The 19,425-nt window shown below is 39.6% G+C and overlaps 1 protein-coding gene across 1 annotated transcript in view; it reads right to left on the bottom strand.

Annotated features, from left to right (window-relative positions):
* Window positions 1–19,425, bottom strand: part of VWF (von Willebrand factor) — a 148,634-nt gene that overhangs the window by 32,109 nt on the left and 97,100 nt on the right. Inside the window, exons 34-38 of the mRNA XM_026081615.1 lie at window positions 18,727–18,904; window positions 16,218–16,438; window positions 14,980–15,172; window positions 12,521–12,862; window positions 3,383–3,588 (exon numbers count right to left, since the gene is read on the bottom strand). Coding sequence (XP_025937400.1) covers window positions 3,383–3,588; window positions 12,521–12,862; window positions 14,980–15,172; window positions 16,218–16,438; window positions 18,727–18,904 — 1,140 coding nt within the window. The remainder of the gene's footprint in view (window positions 1–3,382; window positions 3,589–12,520; window positions 12,863–14,979; window positions 15,173–16,217; window positions 16,439–18,726; window positions 18,905–19,425) is intronic.

Raw genomic sequence — 19,425 nt, 5'->3', positions numbered from 1 at the left:
ATCAGAAACCATCACTCCTATGGTGATTACCTGATGGTAATAAGCACATTGCCAGAAATTACCAGTAAAGTGTACAGTTAACCACTGCTGCCTCTCATAAGAGGGAGGGAAATCCTTGATTTTTAAACATGTAGTTATCTATAGAGGACTACATTTAACATCCATGTGAATAGGTAAGAGTGAAAAGATGCATTATGGGACAATAAAGTAAATCTGCACAACTGATCCAGGTTCTGGGTGAGAACTTGTAGAATAGGTTAGGGTGCCATGAAGGGAAAAGGTGTCATCCAGGGAACTCTGGCATGCTTTTAAAAATAACAGCCTGTTGAGATCGTCATTAATAAGAAAGAAAAGCAACATCTAAGCATACTGCCACCTCCACCTGCAGATATATATGCACCTTAAAGCCTTACAGGGGTCTGAAAAGACAGTCAGAATGGTATTTTACTTTCAAAGGTTAACAACATGACAAGGATAAGACAAGAGGCAAGCTAGAACAAGCCAACCAAAGGTTTAACAAAGCTTAGGAACCAAAGCAGATAAGGTTAGTTAATCTGTGAGAAATCTATTCTAGTCAAAGAAAGCTTGCATCAACATATTGCTACCGAAGAACATTATCTCAGGGCTTGGGAAAAGCAATTCCAAGCCTTCTGCCAGAGCATTCAACGGACTTGGGGTAAAAAAAGTCCTGAGAAGGCAGCTGACAGAGAACATCCACATTTGGAGATGGTGATGTGAAAAGCATTTTGACATTTCAGGACACAGTGAGAATCACAGCATTTGTTCCAACACTTCCATCAGCTTCAATTTTCTGGCAAGTTCTTCCTCAATGTAAGTAAGATTCTCTTTCTGATACCAGAAGAAATGACAGGAGATAGCACTGTGCTATATAGAGCTCTATATTGGTATTGATGCTGAGAATCCCATAAGCCCAAGCACCTATCTGGTGTGGAAAGGAATAGGGGAAAACACCTGAGGGAAAGAAGGAGGTTCAGGAAATCATAACCTACCACCAGTTGCATTGTCTGACGTACTGCTCACGCTGCTAACCCCGTGATGGTGGAGACGCAGAACGGCTGCGTGAGCTGAGCCTCCCTGGCCCTTCATCTCCCCATCCACACGGCAGCTGCATCTAAGCCTTGCCATTGGGATGCAGACTAGAGGTTTTCAGAGTTAAAACCCCATTAAGGAGTATGTGACAACTCACATGAATTTTAGGACTTCTGCAGCAACAAGTAGATAGATATCACTGCAGACATTATTCTCAAGACATGCACTGAGCTTTTCTCCACAAGGGCTTGAAACAATTATTTAAATGGGAATTGTACCACATTGCCTGAGGATTTGGGGATTTAAAGCATACAGACCCTATGCTTTAATCTGTGCATTTGCACTAACGATTTCATATAGAACCATAACAAAATGACTACAGTTTTTAGGCTCAATGGGAATTGTGCACAACTGATCTGAGTTTAGGGCAGGGTTTATACACACTGCAAGTTTGGTTTTTTGTTTTTTTTTTTCCAAGAGAAATAATTGGATTTTTTTCTGTTCCTCTTATTATAAACTCACTGGTTTTTTTTGCAATTGCCTTTTAGCAACTCTAGTAAGTATTATACGAATCCAGTGATACTGTATTTAAAATAAAGAACAAAGAACTAAAACAGAACAAAAAATCACCATCTAATGTTTGGAGATTCTGTAACCTTAGAATGCAAGCTTGTAAGAGCTACGTATGCTCAGTCCTGCAGAAAAATCTAGCCTTTCATTTTGGCAAACATCACCTGGATCACGCAGTTGTGGAATGAAAGAACACACATTCCCTGTGTGTTTCCTTCTCACTGCCAAAATCCATAGTGCATGTTGGGCAAGGGGTAGGATACTATTATGTTCCTCTACCAGTCCCTTGCCCAGCAGCAGGAAACCTTCAAAATCGTATTTACTGAAATGCTACTTAGCCACTTAGCTGTGCTCTGCTAATACCAGCGGGTGGCACTAAGGCACAAACCATGGGACGGGACGGTCCTGGCGAGCAAGAAGGTCATGCCTGCAGTAGGTGCCTTCAGTGTTCGAGCGAATCTCGGACACGTGAGTGCCTATTACACGGGCATAAGAAAAATTCCTCATGAAAATCTGCAATTAGTAGCACTATTGCATTGGCCAAGTAGTACCTGCAACACCTCCTTCAGTAAGCTGTATGCATTATTTGCGGGTACCCTATCACCTAAAAATGGTATTTCCTCTGTAAGTTTGATGCTTTTGTCATTATGTTAGTTGGTGCAAACAGTATTTGAGAGAGATGTTTTTAGCCACAAATAGTCTTTTCTTCCTTTTGTTCTAACAGTCAGTGTTAAATATAGGTTGCTGAACTGTGAGTCTAAACATGTGTGTGTGAAAAATGAAGTTATTCAGGGTACACATATTCATTTACTTCTAAGAATCTACCTTTTTGCCTAAAGAATAGACTATCCAACACTACATACCACACACAGAGACTTCTGTTCCTTACAGAAAATATATATTATAAAAGAGATCTGTCTGTGAAACCAGGTTTGGTCAGTAGAATAAGACCATCCAAAAATGGTACAAACCTAATGTCCATAAAATATTGAAAATAAAGCCCCTTCCTCTTAAAGTTCCATAACAAAGCTGAAGATTTAAGAGGACTGGATGACTTCAATAAGATGGCCCAGAGTTGATTAGCTGGGGGTGAAGAGGAACAATCCTGATGTTTTTTGGAATAGGGGATGTAACGAGAAACTTGTGCACTCATTGTGTGATGCTAAAGGACAAAATTAATAGTCTCCAACTGCAGACCGCCACCTGGGACTGGTACCTCTTCCCCGTTCCATTTTGCCACTGAGAGGCTTGTAATTAGCTCAGGTAAGTGGATTTTAAGTAAAAATATTATGATAAATTTCATCAAAGGAATGATCCTCATCTGCACATATTTGATGCCAAAAAAGGGAGAGGATCTAATATGACTTGACATAAGGTCAGCTTGCTCTCACTGCTCAACACCAACCACTTTGCAAAGACACATTTCAGTTGTTTTGAGAAGTTTTGTGATTAAATTGTCATTACTGGTAAAAGCCTACTGAATGGAGGTGTTTATTTTGGTAAATGGTGACTTATGCCATCCTTCCTCTCTTCTCTCTGGCCTTCTCTCCACACAGATTTGTCATGCATTTCCAGGTCTGTAGAGTCCCTGCTGTGAATTTTATATTGAGCCCAGACAATTTCACACTAGGGGAGCTACATGGGGCTGACAACCGGCCAGTTATGAGGAACTGAGCTAGAAAATAAAATGTCCAAAGTGGAAAGCTTGCAAAGGTACAAACCCCAACCCCTTACAAAGGTAAGCTGATAAGTATATAGCTACCTGGTGGTGTGTGCCATCTTCACTGATGCATTGTGTGCAGTCTTCTTCAGCAACACAGCTGTTGTTGAAAATCACCTGTCCATCTGGACAGAAACAGCCTTCTGTGGGATAATCCTTGCAGACGCTGAGCTCAGTACTATTCTCACAGTGCTTTATGCAGGCTTTGTGGCAGTGATCATATATCAAATATGTGGGACATTTCATTGCTGTAGAAAGACAGAAAAAAACCTTGTTAGAAGAGGTCTGAAATGCAGAGCAATGTTTTCACTCCTGCTTTCTTTAGAATTCTGTCCAGTTTTTTTGAAACCAATTATCATGAATATATTTTATCCTCTTCAGATATTTAACAGCTTTGAAAAATACATCTTTAAAAGTACCAAAATCTGTAGAATAAAAGGATTGAAAATACATGCTTAAGTTACAGTCCATGCAAAATGATCAAGCCACATTTTCAGGTCATATGAGTCAGAATAACGCTACTTACTGTAGCAATGCTACAAGGGTTTACATCAGCTGAACATCTTGCCAATTTTTTTTTTCAACACTGTGTAAGAGACATCAGAATTTGGAACCATCTTTAAGTGTATTAGAGAAGCATTGGTAACAATGCAGGGTTGGGAGACATCCAGGACAGACTACAGTATTAAACAAGGAGTTTTTGACAATTGGCAGTGATCCTAAGCAATTAAAGAAAGCTCAGGAACAGAATATATGGGTACTTCAAAAACGAACCTACTGGATTAACTGAAGTGCCTGAAGTCAAAGGAAGTTGCATTTCCTAAACTAATGCACAAAAGTTGACTGACGAGTTCATGGCGCTGAGAATGTCATCTCTCAAAGCAAACATAAAACTAAGGCTGCAGCTACTCAAGGAACCTATGGACACTAATTCTGTGCTGCATACTGCTGTAACCTACTTAATTGTTCTCTACAGCTTCCATTAGAAAAGATGCTTTCTTATTTCCCAGATTGTCACTTTTGTGAGGTTTATAAAGCTTTTGCAAGTCCCCTGACAAAAGGTGCTTAAAAAGATTACTGAAGGAAGACCTGAGTTCCAAACCAAACAGGCATTCATCAGCTGAACTATCTACACATACCATAGCCAAAGGAAACAGAAAAGAAATGCTAACCCTGCTCTGCTTTGAGCTATGCTAAATTCAATTATTTCTGGTGTGTTGGAGTTGTGCATAGGGATAGCTATCACATTTTAGAAGATGCAGAGGAACTTGAAAAGCCCTACGAAATTGATGGAGAGTCCAATACCCTTATGAAATATTTTGGCTGGATTCTGAAAACCCAAAAGGACTATCTAAGTAAAATAGGAGAAATTATATAATTTGAGAATCTTGCCTACCAACAGCTACCTGAACTATAATGTGTTTTCCAGAAAAACTCACTCCTATAAACAATTCTTCTGAATACAAGATGACTACGGTAAGCACTAGTGTTTATTGGCTGTGATGGTCTCACTTCAGCTGTAATGAACATGTCTGAAAATATATCCACAGCACCTGTAGCATATCATCTGCTTTCTTATTCCAGTGTTGGTAAGCATACTCAGCACACTGGCTTTCATCTTGCTTCCCTATAGTAGCCCTAAAGCAAATCTGGTAAATCTCTGCACAAAATTAGATTATTTTAGGGTTTAATACTGATGCCCTTCAGTCTCAGTACATGGACAGCTCCCAACAAAATCAATCCTAATGGTAAAGTCCTTGAACTACTTCATATAACATAGCCCTTTCTCCTTCCTCCTCTTTGGCTAGCATTAGGGAGCCAGGTGTGTGAAGAACACAGTGAAAAAACACAATCCTGACTCAAGAGAGGCTATAAAAAAGCCTGTGTCCCTGTGTAAAACAGCAATGTGTTTTCAAAGAAGAAAGGAGGTAGTTCCATTCTGCAAAAGAAATATAAATGAGCTGATGTGAATTCCCTTGTTGGAAGTGCCCTCTTGGCCTTGGTGACGTGGAAGATGAGATGCACAATGGCAGCATCAGAAGACAGGATAAATTCCAACAGTACCCAAAAAATCATTCTAAAATAACAACCAGGAGATTGTAGAAAGCCAGTCAGACACACTGCTGTCTTTATGCTCTGCAGATCCTATAAGATTTACAGATAACTCAGCTTTTCATATGGAAACTTCTGCCAGGGATATGGAACGTAAGGACTCCCCACAGTCAGCCTCTCAAAAAAGTATTTGAACGAGCCTTGCTATTGGCTGGCTATTTAAATGTCTGCTCACCTCAAATGCTCATTGCTTCTGAGTGGAAAGGAAAAGACGACTGTAAGTCTAGCTAAAGGGAAAAATAAACATGAAAACCAAGTGATTAGAAGACTAATTCTTCTGCCAAATTAGTTTCAAATGAAATCTACCTCAACTACTAGTTTGTCTGATACATGCTATAATCATTTGTTGATACTATATTCTCAGTTTCTTGGCTCCACTGAAACACAGCTTTCTCTTCCAAAAAGAGAATAGTAAAAAGAAAAGTTGGGAGAAACACAGTTTCCTGTAAACCTATGATTAGAAAATTTTGAAGGGTCATTTGGCATATTCAAGTATTGAAATTTCTACAGTTTGTTAGCTTCCCTTTGAAGTATTCTAGCTGCTCTTAGTAGATATTGCTAGGGAGAAAATAACCTCTGTGAGGATCTACAGAAAGTGTGTGTTCAAGTCCATCAAAATAAAATAAATAAATAAATCACTTATCAAGTTCACAGTGGAAGATTTAGAATGATAGTTTGCACTGGGATCTACTCTGGATCTACCCTGCCTTTGTGGTTCAAACAGATCAGACAAGACAAAGCAGCTTTGGTTAAAGTCCTGAGTGGAGATTCAGGGAAGCTGGGTTCATTTTTTCGAGGCTGTGGTACATGAAGAAAGGCAAACTTCCCTTCAGATGACAATGACGCTGCCTCCTTATCAGTAGTATAATCTAGTCCAAATTTGGCAACTGGCTAACAGTTGCTGGCTTGGTTTTTGCCTCACCATACTGTCATATGCAGCAAAAAGTACAGTTAAAACCTCAGGGATGCTGAAGCTGGAGTGAATAATGCACCAGGGCAATGACGATAGTGCATCAGCTATTGTCATTGCTATTCAATTTCCCTGCCCTGCTTAGGCACAGCTTTGTTAAACATCCTTTAACAGGTCTCCTTTATCCAAAGGAATATCTTTAGAGGGGATTTTCCAGTGACATTGGGAGTGGTTTAACTCAGTTTAAACCTACCTAGACTGGTGCTGCCACCAAAAGGGGCAGTCCCCTCTCTTCCTTAACCTACTCACCCCCGCTGCTCTTTTTTGCTGACACTCTTTTCACTTTGCAGCTAGTTTTCAGACCTCACCAAGCAGTACATAAGAACTACTGCCAGCACAATGAAAGGCCTGGGAATGCATGGCTAGAGGTGGAAGAGGAAGAGAAGAACTGGCCTGCTGGGCTCAGATCAGCTTAAGGCAATCATAAAGCCATCCCCATAGCGTCGATTACACAGAATGGTTTAAATTCTTCAGTCACTATGATCTTTGACAGCTTGCCTTGCTTACACAGTGAATAAAAAGCAACAGATCATCCCAGGCATAGCTCCACAACTAAAATCCTTCAATGGGAGAAGTGGTTTAAGGGGTTCTTGTATCCCATGGCTTCTCCCATCCTACTCCAGCCCCTGTTCCTGCTTCTCTGCCAGGTGTCACTGCCTCTCAGCTGAGCAGGCACAACCTGTTACATGCTTGTGTTCTAACCTGGGCCTGTGAAATGATCTGATGAAAAACAAAACACAAAGCCCTCCAAAAACCAGAAATACGTTGTTTCCAAGAAAAACATTTTGCCTGGAATCCCTGCAGCAGCTGATTGCAACCAGCTTCTCATTCAAAGAACCACAGCTTTCCTGAACAGCATCAACTATCCGTTTGCTTCATATACAATACCAGGAACAATTACCTATTCAGATGCCATTCATCCATAAGCTAGTATTGGCAAGTACCGTGGTGGCATGCCTACACTGCACACAAATGAGATTAAAGAGCTGCTGAAAAGCACTCAGAAATGTCAGCATATGAAGATTAATGACTGCGACTGTTGCTGCTGTCAGTTTTCTGTCTGAGTATTCCTGCTTTACGGACAAAATTTGCTAACTGCTACTGACACTTGAGCTACACAATGTAAAGCTAGCTTGGTCACCTCTGCATGAGCTGCCATCTCTTTTTGTAACTGCAGAATAAATATATCTTAGTTCATCCATTAAGGGCTGTATAAACAATCCTGTTTCCAGATGAATAAAGCTTCCTCTCCACCCAAAGCTGAATCCCAACATGTGTTGGTATGGCAGTGCAGTGACGTGTTAGAAATCCCTATGATATATACATAAAGATAAACCCTCTAGTGTTATTTAAGTGGAAACCCTATTCAGCAGTAATTCACTGTAAATAGTAAGCTTGTTTGAGGGGTGCATTTTCTATGCCTCAGAGTTAAATGGCTAGCAGTGGAGACCACAGGTTGCTCCAACACAAGCCTACTAAGTATGGGGACCAGAAAAATACTATGCATTTCCACCTTAGAGTAAGCTTTCCTTCCATTCATTGACAAAAAGCTGGAAGTCTACCAGCTGCTACTTAACATATCCTCCCTTCCAAAAAGGACCAAGCAAAGCTCAGGCAGTGGAACTGAACTAGCACAGACTGGAGAGCAGGCTATGTCGTTATGGGATAGTCCAGTATATTCACCCATCCAGGCAGGGCATGCAAGCAGGATTTGTGCTGCTTCAGATGTCCCAACACAGCATGACAAAAAAACAATTAAACTCTACAAAAATGATATGGATTCACTGGGGGGGAGGAAGCAATATAATTTATAATGATGCCATTGATTTTAAACATCAGTGGTAGAATGATTAAGCTGTACAGTCTATTGAGTCATTCATGTATCTTGTAAAATGTCCCTGTAACTGGCAATTTTATAGTTTGGTAGTTGCACACATGCACCTGCTTGAAGGAGGAAGACGATGCTATCGTTAAGACACTAATGACCGTTTTATGTAACTAGTGTTAAACTGGGCAACTCCTTGGCTATCCTGGTACATAGTGTGTAATAAGATAGGAATTTGAAGACTGCAGAGAGGTTATTAAGATACTTCACTGACACTCTGCCTTGGGACATTACAATTTGCAAAGTCTGGCTGAAGCACTAAATTTGGAAAATGGCAAGCCATGTTCTCCCTCTGTTTGCCAGTACTATATTCTAAACAGACCATGTTGTTTCTTAAAAGATTTAGTCTGCAATAGTAATATTGTCCTCAAAAACCTATCCTGGAGAATTTTTCAAGACACTAACTGGAGACTTGGGCCAAATTCACATTCACATTCTTCATTTTCTATGCCATAATACCTTCAGTCTGAGCTTAAAACATGAACAAAACCAACACGTGTACTGAGCTTTTGTGGTATCATACCTTTAGGATGCTGGTTGTCCACTTCTGAGATGAAAAGTATATGGGGAGCAAGAGGGAAAGAAAACAAGGAAACAAGAACTGACTACAAGCACTGAGAAAAACTGGAGATAGGAGATGCAAAAAACACCTGGGACACCAAAACACTACACAAGCAGCTAGCTGGGAAGGAAAAGGCTTACACATCCATACATATCTCATATATCAGACTAAATCAGAAACACTGTGGGTGAGTATCTGAATGTCTGTAACCATCAGTACAAACAGACTAACAGAAGTTGTAGAACAAGCCATCTTAAGAGTTACTTACTTGCACTTAAGCATATATTGCATTTTTTGCCAGATCTTCATGTTTGCATGCAATGCCTCATAAAATAGGAATAGGTTGTCAGGAAAAAAGAAAAACAAACAAACAGAAGGATAGAGCAGAAATTCTTAGGTCTATAAGAATTTGCAGGGGAGTAAATATACAAAACAACAACCCACTGAATTTAGTACTTGCATGCTTATCCTTCTTATTTCTGTTGGGCTCTGGGCATCTGTGAGGCTCATATCCTCCTATACTGTCTCCTCAGAGCACCTGCAAACTCTTCACCTCCAGGACTCAAGTAAAACACAATCAGAAGGTGACGAGCGAGTGAAGAGTTAACAGGACTGAAGAAGTTTGCCAATTGATATGTGCAAGAACTGATACGCGCAAAGCTGTTGAACAGAGGAGTTAACAGGACTAAAGAAGTCTACCAACCAACATGCGCAAGGATTGATATGCGCAAGGCTGTGGAATAGAAGAATTAACAAGACTGAAGAAGCCTGCCACCTGGAATCTGCATGGACCCCCAGGGAGGGAAGAAACAATACGGAGGTATTGTGGTCTTGCCTCACTAACAGGGTCTTTCCAAGCAGACAAACAAACAGTCCTGTGATTGTGAAACTCACGAAGGTCAGCAAAAGCACTGTTTGCCCTGAGCCCCAGCCATATCAAAAGAGCCTTGGGAGCTAGGAGAGTTTGAGCAGGGACAGGAACCTGACCCGATCATCCTCTCTGGCTGGACCGTGAGTATTCCCCCCCTCTCCCCTTTTCCTGGGACATTGGGTTAAGGTAACTCCTCGAGGTTGAGAGTCCTCTCACTAGGAGAGTGAACAAGCTAGCTTTCAAGTTGGGGTAAGCAGTGTTTCCAATTAATAGCACAGTAACTGATGGTTTGGGGTTATTCTTTCTAAATTAGCAATCGCATTATTTTAATGGATGTTACTAATCCAAGAGGTTGTGTGAGAAAATAAACATATTTTTTATTATGTTACTGTCTCAGTTGTTGCTATCCTTCATAGAATGACAGTAACTTTGAAAGCTTTCTTGTTCACTCTCCTAGTGAGAGGACTCTCAACCTCGAGGAGTTACCGAGGAGTTATAATGACTGAAAGCAACAGATCAGTAAGATATGTCAGGAAACTTCTTTAAGATGGCCGCAGGCCCTTCCACTGGCTCTTTTAAGAATCAGAATACAGCCAAGATCAAAAAGTAAGATTAGTCCTTATGAGGTATTATATGGAAAACCATACCAAGCGCCATTGATTCCAGGGGAGATACATGTAAAGGGAACAACAGATTTAAAGTTATATGTGATTTCTTTAGGGAAAGTCCTTGCGACTCTCCGATGGCATATTATTTTGACAGGACTGCTCCTGTCCATCAATATCAACCCGGAGATTTCGTATACGTAAAAATGTGGAACTCCAAACCTTTACAAGAGAGGTGGAAAGGACCTTTCCAGGTATTCCTAACTACTTACACTGCACTCAAGCTAGAAGGGATCGAACCTTGGGTTCATTACACTCGAGTTAAGCCAGCATCATTGCTGAAAGAACCTCAGTGGAAGGTCATTCCATCAGATAAGAATCCTCTTCAAATAAGAATGCAGAAAATAGTTTGAAACCCGGGACTTGAGAGTGTTGCTGAATTATTTGTAGTTTTTGCTTGCTTTTACAATTAGAAAGTTAAGAGTTAACTGATTAATCAAACATGAGAACTAATCAACAGATTATTAGTATTTTAATTGGGGTAGCCATGACATTAACAGACTGTTCAGTCAATCAGGGAACAAACCATGAAAATCTTTATGAAGAGGCAAAAATACGATTGGCAAAGAAGTTGAACGTGTCAGACTGCTGGATATGTTCACAGGTAATGTTGGGAGGGGAACAGGATTTCCTCTTAAATCCACCCCTCTAGGATGGTCAGACTATTGTACTCAACAGAAAGGGATAAACTCAATTGAAAGAGCAATGGAGGAGTGGGAAAAACAAAAGGAGTCCTCTTCCTCAGGGTGGAATTGGTTAACTTCATGGCTACCAAACTTAACTTGGTTAAAAGAAATGTTTGTAATAATCATAACTGTAGTTGCAATATGGATATTATGCTGTATTATGATCCAGTGTTCACCTTTAGCTACATTGTGTTGTACCCGATTGAGTATTCCTGAAAATCAAAAGTATTATCAAAATTATAAAATGTAGGTGAGACTCCCAAAGAAATCGTACTTTGGAAGTCTCAAAGGGGGGAACTGTTACCAGCTCAGACAAGGAGGAGTCTCAACAGGAGCCTCAGACAAACATACCCAAGGACACAGGTGCAGCTGGGAATGATACATCCTGAGAAAGTACAAATAAACCAGCAGAAGCCAGTTGGAGCCAAGATTAGGACTCAGTTTTTCTCAAACAAGGAAGCAGGCCAAGCTGAGACTATGTATGGAAAAGTAGAGCAAAGTTCATGGCAAGACGCTGAGTGACACCTCTTCTGACACCACTAGGGACCACCAGAGACCACCAGAGACCCCCACGGAAGACCCCCAGAGACTCAGACTGCATGCGTAATGATTATGTAAATGTARTAATTAGTTCTAGGAAATAGAATGAATATGTATAATCATTCCTGGAAATTTAATGCATATGCATAGGATAGAGCAATATAAACTTTAGATGATGCGACACACSGTGTGCATGTTGGGYGGAGCTATCCCCCGTGCACCCGGTGCCGTAATAAAGAGAATGCCTGCTTCTTAATGCTACATTGGTGTTAAGGAGTTTTTCTCCCGATTTCAGTGACACTCCAATGTCTGTACCAAAGCAACCATATCTGTGGCTAACATTAACCTGCAGAACTGGAGCAAACTCTTACTACACACTTGGCCCCAAAAAGGTTCAGTGGGGCCTGTGTTTGCCTATGCATAGCTTTTGCATGTATTTCTTAGGTTATCCCTCTAGTCCTGCATAATTAGCAAGGTTGTGCATTTTAATAACAAACATCTTTTCCATAATATGCAACTGAGCGGATAACAAACCCATTATCTGACCTGTAATATCACTTATAAGGGAAACATAATCTGGAAATTCTGCCTGATGACATGGCATTCAAAAATCTAGAGTTACACAGCCAAGCTGGAAACAGCGATAGGAGAGCACCATATCATACAGTTAGACAGTTTCTACACTGATCCTTCCTCTAAGAAAAGAAATTGGACACCATTCAAGGCCCAGACACTCACTACCATTTCCAAGCCAAACTACTCAATTCTTTAGAAACAAGGATGAAAGGAGACAAAGTTCTGAGGTACTGATGAATAAATATCATGCCTCTTTCATAATCAGAAATATATTAATTTCTATATCAATTTTAATGTATCGTAAAATACTTACGACAAAACTCGCGTGTTCGCCAGTCAATGCAGATCCCGTTTGCCCTGCAAATGTGCGCATAGGAAGTTATCATCTCACAGGCTTCATTCTCATAGCAGCTGTTTTCCTGGCACGCCTCATAGAACATGTTGGGGGAGATTATTCGGTGGCACTCTGCAAACTGAGCAGCGAGCAGGATGCTGCAGCGGCGAGTGGCATGTTCAGAGCATCTGTCTTCTTTTCTGATTTCACAGATCTTGCTCGGTTCTTTCACAGTCCATTCGTGAATAAATACGCTGCTGTCAGGAGTGACAGAGCCATCACTTAACATGAAGTCATTGGCGTGGTTCTGGTCACACACCCCTAGGAGGGTGAGTAAAAAGAAAATAAGCCGTCTGAATACAATCAGTAATAAAACAAACCTTGAGAAAACAGGCACAGGGCAGACAGAGCTGGTTGGGGCTGCTTGGTGAACTGCAAGGGGAAGAGGATTGAATGATCTTCTTCATAGCTATTATCAATGTAGACATGAAAACCCTGAATCTCATTTCCTATTTCTTTATTACAGGAGGCATGAAAGTATTGTATTCCTGGTATCATAGCGATGCTAGAGAATCAGTGAGATTACGGCATCACAAGAAAGTGAAAAATAGAGCAAGAGTCTTTAAAATTGTTTTTGTTTTTCTGTTGTTGCTTGCTGTTAATTATTTAAACAGTAATGCATATTAGAACCCTTATGAGAGAAAGCAATATTCTCCTTTGTAAACAACATTTAAAAGTAATAAGCTAGGAAAAGAAACAGGCTGTTCAAGGTAATTCTGTTACATCAGCTGCAACCAGTGCAAAGCAAAATTCAAGCTGAACACCAGGCATCCAAAACAGCATCAGAAGCTATTAGATCACATTGGTGTAAATTTTTGCTACATTTAGTGTTTGTGATTCAGTTTCAGTTCTACTACACATCTCAGCTTCACAGACAGAACCTGGTGGTGGCTTTTCCAATTTGCTTTTTCTTTAAAATTCATTATTTCAAGGAGGGCATCGCTGAATTATCATAATACATGATTCATAATGCAATTTTGCCCATTACCTGCTAGGCACTTAGAAACAGGTAAAGACATAGATTCATTCAAATAAACTATAAAAGCACCTGGGCTAGACGCTTCATCTCTATCTCTCTTTATAGTCAGATACGAGAGACAGGCACATCCAGAGGGTCACTTGACTACCTCAGATCTTTCCTTCCCTTTCTACAGACCACTGAGTGACCAGAATACCAAACCCCTGCCTCAGTCAAGCACCTGAAGTCATGGAAGATAAGTCCAGATCATGCTTTCTACATTTAATTCTAAATTTTACAGTGGTTTCTATCACAATCTTTGTATTTGCGGATGTTTGATTTTACCCTTTAGCTTGCATGGTCTTTTCCTTAGAAAGCATGCAGGAAAACTGCTCATATCTCCAAGATTTCCACATTTAATTTCTCATGAGCAAAGTGATGGCCTTCTTAGTTAGGATCTGCTTATGTTACAGTCTCTCCAGAAAACTGGTAAGACCTCTGCAGCTAAACAAAGTGCCAATTATTCATATAAAAAATTAGATCATTTTATTTGCAACATTTTTTTAGTTATAGGCAACATGAAAAAAAAAATAATTAAAAGGTGAGGAAAGGATTTGATTTTTCCAGTTTGCCACTTCTCATAGGGGAGGACACAGACAGTGTCAACCCAAAGGACATTTTTCCAGAGATCCATATCTACATGAGGAATACACTCATATTTATATGAGGAACTGATAGGCGGACGTATGTGATGAAACAATACTACTGAAGTGTTTTTTTAAGCCTCAAAGAATGCTGAGATCTACCAGAAGGATTGTGTAGACCACAGCATCTGTACTGGGGTAGGGCCTCTCACTTACTTTACTAGTATTCTGGGTTCTTGATCTCTAAAATACTGCCTTACGGTCCAGGATGAAAACTGCTGAAATAACGCAGCCCTAGCACAATAATACTCTCTACAGTAATGGTAATGCTTGTCTTTGAGAAATTTTCTCAGATAAGTCTGATACCCTAGAATTAGCTCTTCCAGGTATTTGCACTCCTCACAAACCCCTCACTTTCACTCTAAGCACGAGTCTCTCACATAAATGCACATGTATATATAAGAACCTAAAGTTAAAGCCTCATCAAAACAAAAAACATTTTCTCCTTAAAAAGATAATGTGAAACAACTAAAAGAGCACAGATGACTAGCCTTGTTCTTTTTAAGGTATTACCCTAGTAATACCGTAAAATAGTGACTGAGCTATTACACTGATGGCCATAGCAGAAAGACCCACACAGATTAGCAATTTACCTACAACAGGGGATCAGCTCAGCTAGAGAGTTTACAGGTTCAGGATCACACAAATTCCAATAACCTTAATATTAGTTAAAGCCCAAACAGGAAGCTGTTAAAATCACTAACTTTCAAACTTACCACAGAGTCCATGGGTTCCTGGAGAAAAGCTCTTTGGATTAAGTTTAAGAATAAACTCATTGTTTCTTGGAGTAAATGTGAGATTATGTCCAAGATGAGAGAACTTCATTTCATGCATTATTGCTCCATAGACAGTGACTTCAAAGAAACTACTAGAATAAGGAATATGAACTCTTTCACCATTAACAGCAACCTGTTTTCAAAAAGGCAAGATCACCACATCAGTTCTAACAGACATTTAAAAATAAATCCAATCTTTAAATTGAATAACATTTTGACCTCACAGGGACTGGAAGATTGGACCGAATCTAGACATAAGAACCAATTCTGCAAGCTGAAATTTTATGCCGAGTCTTAAAAATGTATAGAATTAACTGTTCATTTTGTGTATTGTATAAACAACCTTTTCAACACTTTTTCATAAGAGTGCGTTCTTTCAACATCATGTCTATACAGACTACTGATCTAATGTCATGAAGTTAAAATGCTCTCTGTGGACAGCGAGTATCATTAAACCCCAGTGAAAGTAAAGGCTCCCCATCACCATGAAGAGCCGGGCCCAGGTGTTTTAGTCTGTCCTGTTTTGCTACACAAGAGTCAGAACAGATCACCTTTTCAGGCTAGCTGATTCCTGTATGTCTGAAGAACCTAGAGAACGGAAATGTATCATACAGAATTTGAACACTTCTCTACCTATAAAATAAATACATAAGCCAACTTTTCTTCTAAAACTGAAGTCCATCCTCAAAGAATTTCTTGCACACAAGGTCAGAACCCACACCCTAGCTTTTCACCTAGACACAGGTGCTAGATAGATTATAGCTTGCATAGATTTGTGAAGAACACAAACTGCTCTCCCATGCATCAAGTGATAATATCGTACAAAGGACTTCTACCAAAAGAGGAGAAGCACAGTGCAGTATATTTTGTCTACAATCCCTGCCTTTCTGGCAGAAACATCAGGGAGACATTGCCAAATTCCACATTCTTGACATTGTCATACCAGCACAAAGGGGAGAAAAAGAAGAGAAATATGCCTGGCTCATTATGTGACCATAGCTTGTATTACGAAATTTAAATGAGGCATTTGTTTGCATATATTTAGAAGCCTAAGAATAGGCTGCAAGGGGAGCAGAAACTGGGAAAAAAAAAAAAAAACAGAACAAGTCTGTCCTCACAACTGGAAGTTCTATAGCATGAGCAGACAACGTACAGCTGCTTCATTGTGTTCAACTTACTTCCATGTCACTGAAGAGCTGAATGGACACACCATGATGTTTCACTTCAATAGAGGCCATGCAGTTCCTCTTTGGTGCTCCTGTGCACGGTCCTTCATGGAGCAGAACTTCAACATCATGTTGTACATCTTGAAACAAGGTGTAGGAACAGTTGCCAGTCAGCTTAAAATTCAGGCCATCAAAAGTGACAATATGTCGAGATGAACTTCCCATGCAGATACCTGCAAACCAGTGAAAAGAAATGAAGCTTTGTAAGCATTTGCTTTTGTCCATATTAGACTATTTCTTCATAATCGTTATGGACAGGTGGAATTAATTTATTTAGTAGGCTAGGAAATTAATGAATTGCCAATGCTACAGCAAATCATTGAAAAGAAACCTTGGTAAATAATCACATAAATATTTTATTTAATTTTGAATTATCTTTTTCTGGAGCAATTAGTATTACAAAAGGTTTGGATAAATTTATAGAGGATCATTTAGCTTGAAGCATACTCACACCTTGAAAGGACTTGAAACAAGTGATTTTTACATGAGTTACTGATCAACTGGGGATCAGCATCATGAAAAATTTTTGATCAACTCTTTTTCTCTTTCATAACATATGACAAACATCACTTTTCCTCACAAACTAACTTCTTTTCCAACATGATACAAGCCTGGGTTATCATACCTCAATAAATTCACACTGAGCTAAACAAATGTTAGCTCATTTTAAGCAGCAGTAATCTCAAGACAACTAAAGGTCTTTTCATGTCAAGTGACTAATATTACAAGTAGTAATTTTCATTTTATCCTTTCAGAAATTTGTTATGGAGGTATGCTTTTAACGCCAAAAGTAATGCTTTCATGTTGCTATCAATGTATTTAGGGTGGAGAAAAATATTACAAATGCATCTTTTATGAGTAGATGCATCTTTTAAGCACTACAGAACACTGAAGATGATTCAATTAAAATATTTGTATATTTATGGAATATTTATATCAAAACAGAAATGTTGACTTTAAAGAGACTGGATGAATAAATGTGCTTTTATGACATTCTAAAACTTGTGTGAAAATTCTGCATGTCTAACAGATCAAAATCTCTCTACCCAGCTTAGGTATTTTAGTCACTGCGTTAGCCTCTTGCAGAAATTGTTCTTAAAACATCCAGGTCTGCAAGAGGACATTTTTAATTAAGATTATACATTATAAAGAGAGGTTTTAAATTTACTTTTAAAAGTAATCATGTGACTTTTGATATAAACCAATTTTCAGAAGTATATTGGGCAGTTCACTCCTCTAAGCTTCAACAGCCAAAGAGAGTTAGGCTATGAAGAGTGCTTAAACACTACTGAAAATAATACCTAAGGTTCCAGTTTTTGAGATTTTTGCAAATTTTAGCTGCAATAGCATACACAATTGAGCTGCAGAAAGGCAATCGTTGCTACTTTTGCTTTTCTACAGCTACAGCCTTTAAAAGTTTCTGGAGTTGAGCTTTTGGACTTTTAATTCAAATCAAGATAAACATCTTTACTATTTTTCCTTTATGGAGGTTGAGCATATGACTACAGTGCCTCTCCTATGGAGGAGAGGCTCGGCTCGGTCACTGAATCCACACCAAAGCATACAAAATATCCAGCAATTGAGCCTATCCCTGGTTCAACCACAAAGTGCTGCTCCCGGTGACTGTTGTGGAGCAACACTCCGTGCTGTGCTGCACGGAGTCGCAAATCACACCCTCCCTTACCCCCCAACTACAACCACTTCACTGCAGTCAGAGCATATTTCCGAGTGCTAAAGTGATCTGGAGTCTTTGGCTTGTTCTTTTGCTTGAAATCATCATTCCCATCTTATGTTCCTCCCTGTGGAAACAACTCTTCCCTTCACATGTGGGATTTTCCTAAGGAATCTCTCTCTCTAGAGACCAGAACAGCAGCCACCAGGTTGAGTCCCTCTGCTCTGTGAATGCAAGTGGGTGCACCTAATTTCTGTCCATGTCATCTCAGCCAAAGCATGAATCACACAATATTCACCGTTTCTGCTCACATACTCAGTGTAAAGGCTTATGGAAGCAGGGAGTGGTTTTTTTGTTGTTTCTTTAATACGTTTGCTTGATTGAGGTCAGATCAAACCCTAAAGCCTAGAGATCAACAGAGAATACATCAATAGCTTATAGTTTGCTCAGATAATTTTTTTTTTTTTCTCCATACACCCCACTTTCCAGTTCAGACAGCTTTGGAAAGCGCATGTGAGACTCTCCAACAAAGCATTGTAGCTATTGTAATATGAAAAATAAGCTTGTAATGGCCCTGAAGTTGCAAATATATTGCACACTCCAGGCATCAGTGAGACTCTCATTCAAGAGATCATTTGTTCAACTGGTGTAAAGTTTTCAATTCATCCCACTTCAATCACCTTTGATTTCTACAATGATTTGGCAGCTCTGTGTTCTATTCAACATTATGTTTCTGACAAACATTTTAAGTGATGAAAAGGGAATATACATACAAAGAAAATTACTCACAAGGACACACCCATCGGCAGCCACATGTTTCTTCGACCTTAACAGCAGGAAGATTGCTGTGACACACAGGTTTTGGCATCCTCTCACAGTTAATCTGGTGGCTTTCCAGAACTGTGTAATCACCTGGAAAGCACGTCACCGTATGGCACTGATCCAGTAATGTCCATTTGTCACCAGGCTAGATAAGGAGATGTAGATATTTAACAAATGAAAAGAACACAAGAGAAAAAAGAAAAAAAAAACTTGGTTGCTACCACACTCTGCTCTATAACCTACAACTAGCTAGTGAAGTGACACTGACAGCAGTGCTACTCAGATTAGTCTTGGATAATTAAAGACAAATAATAGCATGCAGTGTATTAAGGACTTCATGAGCGTGAGAAAGTTAAATGTAGCAACACTGCAAGAAATAGACTCCAAAATTCCAAGCAAGAGATAATAGTCTAGAATAGGAGATGTTTTGCTAGAACAGAATGAAATATCTGGTATTGCATCTATTGTTAGTTTAGTCACCCTGCAGCATGCATGGATAGCATAGTCAATAAAGAATTCCCTTTAGCTTTTCTTTAAATGCCAAAGCCTTTAGTTTTCATAAGCCATAAAATTATTTTAGAAAGCGCTCTGAGCACAGATGGTCATGGCACAGCAGGATGTAACAAGATTTCATCCAGACTAGTAAGGCGTGGAATACTCTAGTTA

The sequence above is a fragment of the Apteryx rowi genome, unplaced genomic scaffold (assembly GCF_003343035.1).
Source record: "Apteryx rowi isolate R43461 unplaced genomic scaffold, aptRow1 scaffold_556, whole genome shotgun sequence".
Lineage (NCBI taxonomy): Eukaryota > Metazoa > Chordata > Aves > Apterygiformes > Apterygidae > Apteryx > Apteryx rowi.
The sequence above is the reverse complement of the archived record's forward strand: the minus strand, read 5'-3'. Positions and strand labels throughout refer to the sequence as shown.